Source organism: Schistosoma mansoni, chromosome W, assembly GCF_000237925.1.
Source record: "Schistosoma mansoni strain Puerto Rico chromosome W, complete genome".
Lineage (NCBI taxonomy): Eukaryota > Metazoa > Platyhelminthes > Trematoda > Strigeidida > Schistosomatidae > Schistosoma > Schistosoma mansoni.
This window is the reverse complement of record NC_031502.1, coordinates 8299522-8312417: the sequence shown is the minus strand read 5'-3', so window position 1 is coordinate 8312417 and position 12896 is coordinate 8299522. Positions and strand designations below refer to the sequence as shown.

General features: G+C 32.4%; 1 protein-coding gene across 1 annotated transcript in view; it reads left to right on the top strand.

Moving 5' to 3' along the window:
• Positions 1–4558: 4558 nt before the first annotated feature.
• The window catches only part of Smp_126310 (putative syntrophin), a gene marked incomplete at its 5' end in the record, with an annotated part of 29188 nt that continues 20850 nt past the window's right edge, over positions 4559–12896 (top strand). Inside the window, 3 exons of the mRNA XM_018800117.1 lie at positions 4559–4703; positions 9053–9174; positions 10572–10747. Of these exons, the coding sequence (XP_018653963.1) occupies positions 4559–4703; positions 9053–9174; positions 10572–10747 (443 nt within the window). The remainder of the gene's footprint in view (positions 4704–9052; positions 9175–10571; positions 10748–12896) is intronic.

Here is a 12896-nt window from a genome sequence, read left to right as displayed (position 1 = left end):
ACTCTTTTCAACAATATCAGTCATTTGCATGATTCGAAAATCATCTTTAAATTAATTCTTGTATTAATAGTTATTTTACATCTAAATATCATGTCATCGACTGGTTAATTACTTTATTATTATAAATTCTTGTTTTCCTTTTTGAGTGAGTAGTGACACGTATATAGTTTCGTATATTTCAATATTCGGATCAAAATATTTTTAAAGCATCATTTATTAGCAAGCATATAGTATAAGAAACATGATGCTCTAAGTGACATATAGATCTGTTAGTTTTCAGTATAATAAAACTTTAGGGAAACTAGTTTGATGTATATATGAATTAAACAAACAGCTCCCTTTAAAATAGATTAGGAGTCTGATTGACGATTGTGCAGACCGTCAAAATGACACAAGGACAGAATGACAGCTGATCACTAGTGTCAGTAGAAAAATCGGATGCGTATGGTCCGTCACACTTTCGGGTCGCCCATCTACTTTCCAAATGTTTAATCATGAACTAAATGTGAAGAAATCCTCCTATAAAGATATGTCAACGTTTGAAATGAAAAGCAGATAGTATAAGTCGTAGATGGTATCCTTTTGATCACGTTCTAGTTAACGTATTCCTTCACCCGTCTGATAAGCATAATTAAAATTCTCTTCATAACCATATTCTAAGTAGTCAGGGAAATATGAAAACTTTAGTAAACTGGTTAAACAAATTTGCTTGTGCCCTGTTAAAAGTTTATTTAATTCAGGCTTAAAAATGGAGGATGACACACATTGTTAAGATGTCAGTTTTGCATAGAACCTCAATTCTAGGGGTTTTACTCACTTTTGCTTGTTGGATAAAACAGTTAATCTATTTTCGAAACCCTGTTCTCTCGTTACTTAGTGGTAATTGCAGATGTTATGTATAGATACAACATACTCCAAACTGGTTTAACAACTACACTGATCACAGTTTGTCCCGTATCACTTGTATTAAGACTATATAAATCATTCTTTGAGGTACGTTATATGAACGGGAAGTGATGCAAGCCGACTTCCCAAATCAAAGTTGGTGGACATGTGATGCAGTGCTTGAAACTCGACTACTTTAATATCTATTCCACCGCCTCTAAATATTAGGTTAGTCCACACTGTGAATGTCTTTCTTGTTCGACAGCTTGGTAGAAGTTGGTTCTGCTTAATATTGGTTAGTTTTCTTGACGTTAGCACAACTTAGTAAAGTGATTCAATATAATTAACCCGTGACAGTCTGACATTATTAATAGTGCATCTTTAATATTTGAAATCACTATCACATGGTTATTGAATATGAATTGATCAAAGATGAATCTACATCAAAAATGATTTATGATCAGTAATTTTATGATAGCTTACGAATTACTAACTTTCGAACCCGTAGAATTCGTATTCTGAATAGTGTAAGATGTGAACATTGATAAAAAAGGTTCAAGAATATAATTCATTTATTAGTCGATGTTACATAGAATTCGAAACTAGTTTTCAAGTATAATCATCACTCTCTAAATATCTTATCATCAAAATTACTCACATGTTTTATAAAACACTATCGGATGGCGATTTCTTTGAATATTACATATTCAAACTATCTGACTTTGTTCTTAATTGAAAGACTTAGTTTTCGTTATAGACACGATCAAAGTGATTCAAACACTCACCGATTTCTATCATTTATTTATTCCAACATGAATAGTCATACACTTCTATTTTCAATTTTCATAGATAATAATATAAGCCAATTATTATCATAGTCAGTATTCAACAATTAGATGGAATAAGGAATTATTCACGAGTAAAAATCGAGGAAGATAACTGTATGTACATGCATATTTTAATAGATTATTAAGGTATGTCTTTCTAATCGTTTTAGTCACTTTTCTCTGTAATTATTAAGTTTATTTCATGAATTGCCATTTCATTGCAGTAAAATCTCTCTCTCTCTCTGTTGTTGTCTTTTCTTGATGAAAACCTTTCATTTTTATAGGATGTAAATAGTAGTTATTAAACAACTTAGTAACAGAATAAATTAGTTATTCCTTTCATGGCATTATTATTGTTAGATACTATTGTTCACAACTAATTATGATTTTAAAACAGTGTTCATAAACATATTTGTATTGTTTGCTTAACTGGAGTGGAAGTATTCGGAAAGTTGTATTGAGAATCTAATAAACACACACTGTGGGGCTCAATGAGAGTTTGGATTAATGGTAGTTGGTTGGTTATTCTCACTGTGTCCTGTTTGCTTTTCAGTTGATTCAAAGATTTTCTTACGATATATGTCAAGAAGAATGAAGCCCGGAAGTAAAATCTCAGCACAAATCTCACTATTATATCATAGTTACTAAAGGAACAGAAGATAACTATAGATCCTATTATGACACAGTCACTTTAAATAGCGACATGTTGAATAACTCCATTGTTTCATCTACTCATCCGATAGGCAGCCAATAAGTCATCTAGATGCTTCTGATACCTTAGTAATTATTTCAAAGAATAGCTGGCCATTGGCCAGTGTCAAATCAGTATTGTGGTCACTAGTGTAAGGGGTTGATATTGATTAAAGCCTCATATGTTTTGCTCCATTAATTCAATACAAATTCAATAATGTTATTACTTCGAAAGATATGCGTAAGCAATATTTCATGCATCTTTTTGAATTTATTTCTCAGAAGTAAGAGCGTTATGATGGTTTGGAAAACCCAAATAGACAAGCTCATAAAGTATTTTCGTTATTACACAACAGCGTTATGATCTATCTAACTTTACGGTTCCTTGACACAACACTCCACAACATGAAAAAGCACTTCTTTTGATTAAGACGCCAAAGACGAAATTCCATCCTGAAAGAATTCGTCGGGCTTTCAATGTTCTATAATTTTCTTGTTAACATTTACTCAAGAATGACGTTAACAGTGTGTGAAGCTAAAGCACATGACACGCACACAGAGCTATGATGTTTGTGAGTGACATTCAACGCTGAAATAATGGAAGACAGTCCCATGGATAATCGTAAATTGATAGGCAATAAAGAATTTTTGTTGTTCATCTAAACTGGTCCAAAACGTGTAAAATAACTAGAAGATAATATTAGGTCTAATACCGATCTTATAAGGACATGAACTGTTATACATTGTGAACGATTCCTCGTCTGTACATTAAGCTTACAACGTTTCGTTCAAGGCTGAGAGAATTCACAATTCCATCCTGTTTAAAAAAGCAGTGATTGGTAGTATGGGAGAACGTTCATCTTCACAAACGTCTTGTTACATATGTACTGCAACTGTGTTTGGAAAACTCACAGAAAATCATAAGAGAAGTGTATTCGAACAGTAATTTAAATATCTGCAGATACGAAGCAGATATGAACGACTTGATTCAATGATTGGTTTCGTAACAGTATTTTGACGAGAAGCGTCCATTTCACTTTGTAATAGTTTGTAGGAGATATATAGTTAATCATGTAACTACTTATTCCAGTTGATATAACGACTCAGTCATGATCACTTTCGGAGATGGAATTAGTTGAATCAATGCCTGACAAATGAACAGATAATAGAAGACAGAACACAACACTAGATAATTGGTTGGTCCCCACTGACACGTGTGCATCCTGAGTGGATCACCTCAATAACCTTAAGGGGTTAACAGGTTCATCTACTTGGAGGGTGCTAAAGTGGACAAAACATGCGTTCTGGATTCTAGCGCTAGCCATTATCCGATTTGAATCGTAATTTGAACGTTCTGTTTATCCATTGCCTAGACTAGACAAGTTAACCTTCATTTCAATGGATTATAAATTGATAATTGATACGTCTTGTAAGTTGAACGCTTTATTCAGATCCTAAGCTATTCGGATAACCCCAGGGCTAGCACTACTCAGCGACTTGAAGACCAGAGAAAAGGCACAAAGTGTGTGGGAAGCACTTTACTACGGGGTTCATTCATGTACAGAAAATATAGGGATTTTATAGTAATTTAAGAGTCCTTGAGTTTTACTGAAAGTTCTAGAATACCGCCAAACGTAGTAGCAGTGTATTAACCAGCCAATCAGGATCTCCATATGTGACTTTTCCATTTTCGTTGTTTTAGTAACATAACTTCACATAACTTCTAATTAATCGCTGATTAGTTGAAATGCTCCTTGATGACCCATGAGCTTGTCATGTCGCTTGCGAGAAAATTACAGGGTCATCCCAACAATAATCTAGTTAGTATTTAGTAATAGTCAGTAGAGAAACATCCTCGATAATTGTCAAATGCTTCATTGTCCTCTTAACATGAAACACTAGGATGATACACTAAGCAGCTGGTCGTTTCATGTTTGACTAATTGTTTGTATTTGATGAGTTATCATTGTTTGATCGTAACACATCACTATGTGACATGGAAATGCTATAAAACTATGTGTTGTGACACATTCATTCAATTTCTCGCTATAATTATAATCCTTTTTGAATCATATACTTGTAGATCTGTTCGTGTACCGTATATCAAATGTATTTGATCAGCGATATTATCAATAACAATAGTAATTATAATTGCAATGTCTACACAAGATAGTCTGGTCATAAGTGGACAGTTAGAAATATATCTCCGTAATACATGGATACCAATCAAAGCAACTTTGCAACATGATGCTTTGGTTATTGAATTGGAACACACTCCAAGTGTTTCTAGCAATCATCACGGTTAGTTTAAATTTGATGTGTTGTAATTGTTTTATTTAACAGTTCAGGAAAAGATGAAAACAAATATTCGTCCTCTCTGTTTGTTTTCTTCTAAGTGTTGAAAGAGGAGCTTCCTCTCTTACAGTATAACTAACTGATTAGGTAGTGCACCATTCATCACAGTTGAATGAAAAATAGAATGACTCCTAGTATCATTCTGTTTAAATAAGCAAACCAACGTTTGATAGATCAGTTTTTGAGGGCAACTATCAGTATTATTACTATTGTTATTAGTCTTACTATTATTATCAGAACAACCAGTGATATATTCTTGCCAAACCATGCTAAGTATCTTGATAGCACCTCTGTACTGTAAGCTGAATGGCTTCATGGCGAATGGAAATTACAGTGAGTGACAGTGTTGAAGTTCTCAATCTTATTTTGTCAGTGTGGGATAAGAACATAGGAAATCGAACAGTTAGAATGTTTCTAATAACCTCAAATACATTTGTATTTAGGATTTTAAGTGAAAGCGACTTTCCTTTTTACTAGTTTCAGTTGTAAAGGGCGAGTGCGTCCGCTCCACTGTGTCTGATTCTGAGACATGTTACCCAGTGTCTTTAACCACAGATAATGGTTGTCACACTGACCCCAACCACGTTGCCTGCATGGATCAAGTCACCAGTTAATGACTGATGCTGAGTTTTGGCTCGATCGCTCCTAGGTTTCTCCTGACCTACTCCCATATCAGCAAACATCGTCCATCCAGGTGGTCGATGATAAGGGATACGTGACACATGTCCTAGCCACCTCAGTCGATGAGAAATCACAACCCCATCATCCGACTTGGCAACCTTTCCAAGTACTGTGTGGCTAACCTCAACATTGTTCACTTGATAATCCAAAGGTATATGAAAAATGCTTTAGAGATACCGATAAAAAAGTAGCTTGAAGCCTACGTTTGTCTCCCTCTTTCAGAGACCCTGTTTCACAGTGAAAGATTAATACAAAGCGGATTGTTGTATAGTAAAGTAATTTTCAATTATTAAACGGCACTTATACTGAATAGGATCAACAATAAAGCTTAATCGACGCTTTTTCTGATGGCTATAAATAATTCCAAGACAATGGTTAGACATTTCTGATTAGATAGTGACAAAAGCTGGTTTTCCATAATATGTGCAACCTTTTTCTTTAACTCTCTATAAGTTCAATTTTCGAGGTTATATTTGTTTCTTATGAACAGCGCTTACGCGTAAATCTTTTTCTTGTGTTTTGGATTTGTTGTTATGATGACATTATGATATTCGTGTGGACTGACTTGAAGAACACATTTGTTGTAATATTGGTAATATTGATAATTTCCGTAGTGTGGTCTATCTACCTGCAACGTTTTTCCCTAGTTTCCTCTTCATCTGGAAGCTAATTTGTTTTATTTCATAGTAGGTTATTGATGATGGTATCCGATCAAAGTATGTGGATAATCTTGCCTAAATAACTGTTTAATAATACCTTATTTCTTTTCGATGATGGTTGAAACGGTTCTCGGTAAATCGTTTCTGAACGTCTTTTTATCTACAGCTCTAAAGACGATGCAGTGATCTTTCAGTCTTCCGGCATTTTCTACGTAATTACTGTGTTCAGTGCATTATCATTTAAATTTACTAGAGGTCTGACTGTAAAATACTTAACAGCAGTTTATTTCAATTGTCTGTAAAAGTTTTTTGGACTTTGCTAAAGTCACAGAATTCATCGGCCGCGGTAAAGTCAAATTAATAATGATTAATTTATCATCAATTCTGCTGATTTTTTATCTTGAGGACATATATATACTTTATAATTGAACGAATGAGTTTTCGAATGCCTCTTAAATGATTTGAAATAAGGAATCCCAATTTGAAAACAATTATGACGCAAGAAAAGACTAGGTCAACCATCCAATTATGCTTTATCCAGTTGATATATTCATGTCTTTCAATGTCACCTAAATAATACTACAAAGAAATCTCATTTCATTATGGATCTCCGAATTTATGGAAATAATTTATTCCTGTGGGTTTTACAGGTCATGTTATTTCCAACACTTTCTATTGTTTACCCTTACTTTTAAAGTATCATACATTCGCCGTCGATTTCAAAAATTACAGATTGAGTCTTATTAGGGGACTTGTCAAAACTGAAGTAGTAAAGTGTTTGTTAAAATATTCTTAGTAATATACACCTCTGACTTCTGGATTTCACGGTCTCCAGCCTTTGAGGTTAGCACAATATCAGTGAACCACTAAGTTCGATTAAGTTATACCATTTAAAAGTATCACATTAACCATGAAATTTGTAGGTTGTAGATCTGATCTCACAAAATATTTCAAATGTTCACTTATAAGAAGTCTGAAATATCTTGTATGCTTCTCAGATTACTATGATTATTTCAGTTGAAATTAATTTTTGACGGAACATGTTTTTCTAACGCCATCTCATCGAGATATCATTAAGCGCATGTGACGTATGAAGTAATGAAAAATTGCGTCCTAATTTAACTTATATCAAGAATATTCTGTCTATTTAGCATTATTTAATTTCACTTTTTAATATTTTAATGTTGTTGTACGGTTGAATAACCATGCAATGCGATTAAAAGTAAATGTTTATTGATTAATAAAGGGAGGTAAATAGATAGATAAATAGTTAGGCAGATAAATAAAAATGTCGAGAAAAGTCTACACCTCTTATTAACGTTTATATTAACATAATTCAAACTGTTCCATAAGATTATTAGCACATGATATATATATATATATATATATATGTTATCAGCATGTCTAAATTAGAAATAGTTCTGAATTTGCATTGTCGATAAATGAAGTTATATTTATTGTAGATTGGAAAACTGACTTAACTCAGAGTTTGTAAATTTTGCTATTTATTGAAATCATTAAGACATTCATGGTGCCACACGAATTTAAACCTGTGTTAATTAGCTCCTGTGTCACAAATATTACTAATGAGTAACTCAATTGTATCTTCCTGTCATTTGTTAAAGGGCCAAGTTCGTAATTCCGTTACTAAAAACTAACCAATGTTTCAAACACTGACTTAGTGCTTACTAAGATTTATTAATAACACTTGTGGAACCTCAAAGTAATGTACTTTTATTCACTTCAACAGAAAATACTATCAAATCAATTTATTTAAACTGTTAAACTAAGTTGTTATAATTCCAATGAAGTCAGATTTATTACTATCAAATAAAATCACAGTTCATGAATTTTATTCAATGGGATATTCACTAGTGCACCACTTTTGAAACTTATGTATATATTTTTTTCGCACGAAAAATAACGAAGTACGATTGAGTAATTTTTTATATTAAAAGAGTGGTGATGAAATTTAAAAAAGAAAACTGAAAACTGTATTTGTGAAATATGGAGTAAGTAGTTTACAAAATTTACAAAGGGTGAAGTTTTTGGACACAGGTCTGCTAAATAGAATTATTAACCAATAAATGATATATTCATAAAGAAAACTTGATTCACTGAATCACCTTTCTTTCTTAATGACTTATTGGATTTCTTTAGTTAGTTCAGTAATTATTAAACCATAATTGCAAACATTGAAATGAATTCTTCTGACCAGTTTATCGTATATTTTTTTCAAAATTAAGCCTAAAATACAGGCATTAAGTTTATCAGGACGACCGTAATTTTTTAATGAAATAAATTTGGAACTATCTGATCATCTTAAGCAAAGATGGATAGTGGCTAGCAGTGGAATCCAGGATGCGCGTTTCGTCCTATTTGGGACTCGTCAGCTGGATATACCTGCATCTCAGAGTTGATGTTCACTCTGGGATTCGAACCCAGTACCTTACGCTTCAAACAAACAATGCTAAATGAAATATCTGATCATTTATTTACATTTTAAGATATTAAAATATGAATGACAAATATCATTCTGCGGAAAAAAGGAAATATGCATTAGCTTCATGTATTACATATTTTTGATAAAAATCATCAACTTATCGAACTACTTAAATTTGTCAAATAGACTCATCGTTTTAAACCTCCAGAATTAAGCTCTAATTACATGCTACAACCTTTGATAAGTAGTTTTAATCATGTACTTACGTCAGTTGAAAAAGTATTCAAAATAAAGAAGTCGTTTTAATTTGATATTCTTTAGAAGTACATACTGACAAAATAACCAGGTACATATTTTCAAAATGAACAATCTACACAATTCCTCTGTCTATGAACTATATTTATCGCAAATTTATTACAATCTAGCCTAAGTCAGAATAAATACTCAATCTTTATCATTCTCCACCATTCTCATAATTTATACTAAATGCTTATACATATTTTCTGTACCAGAAGATATTTCCACTGCAAAACGTCTGGTACGTATAACAAAAGAAGAACTAAATGGCCTAGGAATCAGTATTAAAGGTGGTAGAGAAAATAAGACACCAATCCTAATCAGTAAAATATTTAAGGTAAGTAAAAAACACTACCACTGCTGAATAATTATTTAACTAGTGTCTATTTTGCTGAGAAATATCATTGATTATATTATTATCATTGTTATTATTATTATTATTTGTTATTAGTCATCATGACAACTATTTACATGCCGTCTGAGAAGACAAAAGGAGAGGATGTTATGTAATGATGTATACTTGTAAGTACTGTAGAACGAGGCAGGGTAAAGATGATTAAAACAAGTTACTTGAGAAGCCGAGAACTTGTCTCTTCTTATTAAGGTCTCATGTTTTTTTATTTATAAATATGATCTACAAAACAACCTGCTTCATACTGATTTCAAGATAGTAATCAGTTAGTTTTGTCAACAACTGTAAATATAAGGTTACTAAGTATACCTATGGAAGTTAGTTACTATACTTTGTGTTCAACGGAGTTCCTGACTGTCGACATATATATATATATATATATATATATATATATATATATATATATATATATATATATATATATATATATATATAGCCTGATTAGAAAGAATGAGTGAGTTAAGTTAATTCACATTGCGTGGTTTTAATATTTCTTGGATAGTGATAACGCTGCACAGAAATGATTCAATTAGCTTGAACCATGTATGGAATTTCACAAATTTTGATAATCAGTGGATCCTATTATACAATGTGGCAATAAACGATAAAAATTGTCTATAAGTACTTGTCTGTTTTTTTCAAGACAACGCTCTTCGCCCGAATCGAATTCAGTGATTGAGATGAAATTTACGATTCAAAGTAATAAAGATTAACTAGCTGATCACCTTATGAATGGCTACTTCAGACCCAAAAGTGTGATCGGTAAATATTTACTTAAATCACTTAAATATTTCGATGATCTATGATTGGGATCTATCAAATGTAATAATAATTAATAGGCACTTTCAAAAGATGCATTTGGCGAGAAATAACATAAGCGGTCAAGTAAGTATTGTAGTTTGTATCAAAATATAATGTAAATTAGATGACAGTTGCAATTGCTGTCATTGGTCACATTATTCACTAAAAATGGAGTAATCTCTAATAAATGGATGAACAAAACCTCTTTAGTCTGTTACAAAACGTTAAAATCTAAAGATATCAGTAATGATATCTTATTTAAATCACATTAGATTAATCAGTCGATTGATAATCTCAATATGGCTATCCTGATATGTGTGCGCATGTGTACACATATGCTTGTATACGTGAAAGCCGTCAAGTGGTTGCATAAAGTAGTTTTGTCTACAAGTACAAATAGGTCAGCTCTAAACTCATAAAAAAATATTGGTAATTCTTTTAGCTCTTAATTTTTCAGAGATAATGCACAGCATTTTAGTCAAATAAATATTTATTATTTTATTTTCATTCATTGGATTCAGGGTATGGCAGCTGAACAAACTGGTCAATTGAATGTTGGTGATGCAATATTATCTGTGAATGGTGAAGACCTACGGAATAGTACACATGATGAAGCAGTTCGAGCGTTGAAACGTGCTGGACGGATTGTTGAATTAGAAGTGAAGCATATGCATGAAGTGACACCGTATTTTCGAAGGTGATTTTTCATAGTCTTGATTACATTAGTTTTATACTATACTGTATAAAATCAGTTAGGTCATTCAATACAACTTTGCTCAATTACTTCCTATTTTATGTTCCGTAGAGTTAGAGATAATTTTTCTGTTTTATTTATCATTGACTTAACAAAGAAGTTCATGCTGCATGTAACTAGAAATGGAAATTTAAATATTTCTAAGTTCTAAAGTCTACTAATAATCATCACGATTTTTAGCACTATTTATGCAATGTATATGAGAACGAATATATATATATATATATATATATATATATCACAAATTAAACCAAACTTCCTTTCGTCAATACCAGTGACTTATTTGAGATGAGTTATTGACGTTCCAGTATAAAATCTTGACCAATGGAGTTCAGACATGTGTAGAGTGAAACAGCTGTCACAAATTTGTTAAACTGGAAGCCAACTCAGTGGTCTAAAGATTATGTGCTCTCCACGAAACCTGGTCTCATATTCGACCTTCGGTAACGTTGTTGGTTCACACTGCTGAGGAAGCCCATTTAACGGCCATACAATGCTTTCTGGTTTCCACTAGTATCCCTGTTGAGGTCATTCTGTGACGAATATCGCCTATATATATATATATATATATTCGAAATTGGGACTGGAAAATAAGAGTGGTTATATTATGAAATGACAATTGTTCAAGCTTTAAAATTTTGTTTATTTGAATACTACAATTAATATGCAAATTTAATTGTTTAATCATGTAAATAGGATTAACTAACAAAAATAAATCAATCGTTCAGAAATCATTTTTCAGCTAGTTTTTGAGTAGAATATAATCAGGACAAGCATTTTAAACAGAAATGGTTGTTGGTGAGCAGTGAAACCCAAGACACGCGTTTCATCCTCTTTAAGGCTCGTCGGGTGGATGTGCCTGCATACCAGAGTTGATACTCACTCGGGACTCAAAACCATTCATGTTCACCCCATACTTTACTCCGTTATCTACTTAGCTATTGAGTCCAGATGGTCACCGGCTTGCGCAATGGATTCCATTGCTAGCCACCATCCATCTCTGCTTAAAATGCTAGTAACTTACTAGCAATATCGAGGCGACCAGCAAAAGATGCACGTATGGTAAAAAGATTTATCATTTACAGTCCTAAACATCAGAGGGAAGATCCAAACAACCAATATATGTGAATTGAAATTATCATTAAGACAAGTTGAGACTTGGAAACTAGAAACATTTTCCAAATATCGCTTCCGAAATTCTACTTTTTCTGATTTGATTGTAAAGTATGAGCCATCAAGCATTTAGATAAGGTTTAGGAGAAGCTGTAAACTTAGGTGAATAATATAAGGCTGAGAGAATGAATTTCCAACCTTGTTTCTCATTACGAGTCATATTATTGTTATTAGTTTAGTTTGTTTATCCTTCCGATTTATATTTTTTGCCAACAAAAATATTTATTGAGTAACTTCACACCACTGGCTGAATTCATTCCGAGACCATCGAACACCAGGATGTACTGAACAGTTACTTTATACAAATATAGGTCTCCTCATCCGTAATCAGTCACAACCACATCAAATCCTAACCTTCAAATCACTGGATTTCGATCCAACGATTTACATGCCTAACTTCAATCAATCTGTGATATTGAACAACCATCATCTATTACCATTGGCAATCTTTATCTGACACCTGACTTGGTTGAACTTTTTCCGGTCAAGACTTGTCTCTAAAACTTCAGGAGTCAGTTCTCGAGATTTATAAGTTTTAAAGCTAGTTTTCTTCATGCACTGGCATAAGATTAGGTTAATATTAAAAATTGTGAAGCACTGAATAGGTTCACACTTTTATATTGTTAAATACAATCCATTCTATACAAGTTTATGAATAAAGGCTTCAGATCTCATGATGGCAACATGTAATGATGGATTCTTATGTTTAACGCCAAGGGCATTTTATAGTTAAATTATAAAACAAAGAGAATTACTTGGAAACAATAAATGTAGTGAAAATAATTCTATCATAAATATATCTAAATCAAGTTAATCAATACCAGCATCATGAATTATTTATTTAGGCATTTTGATAACAGTGATTTATCAAAACTAAATGAAATTATCCGAAGGGGGTTTTGTGGAGATTTTAGTAATT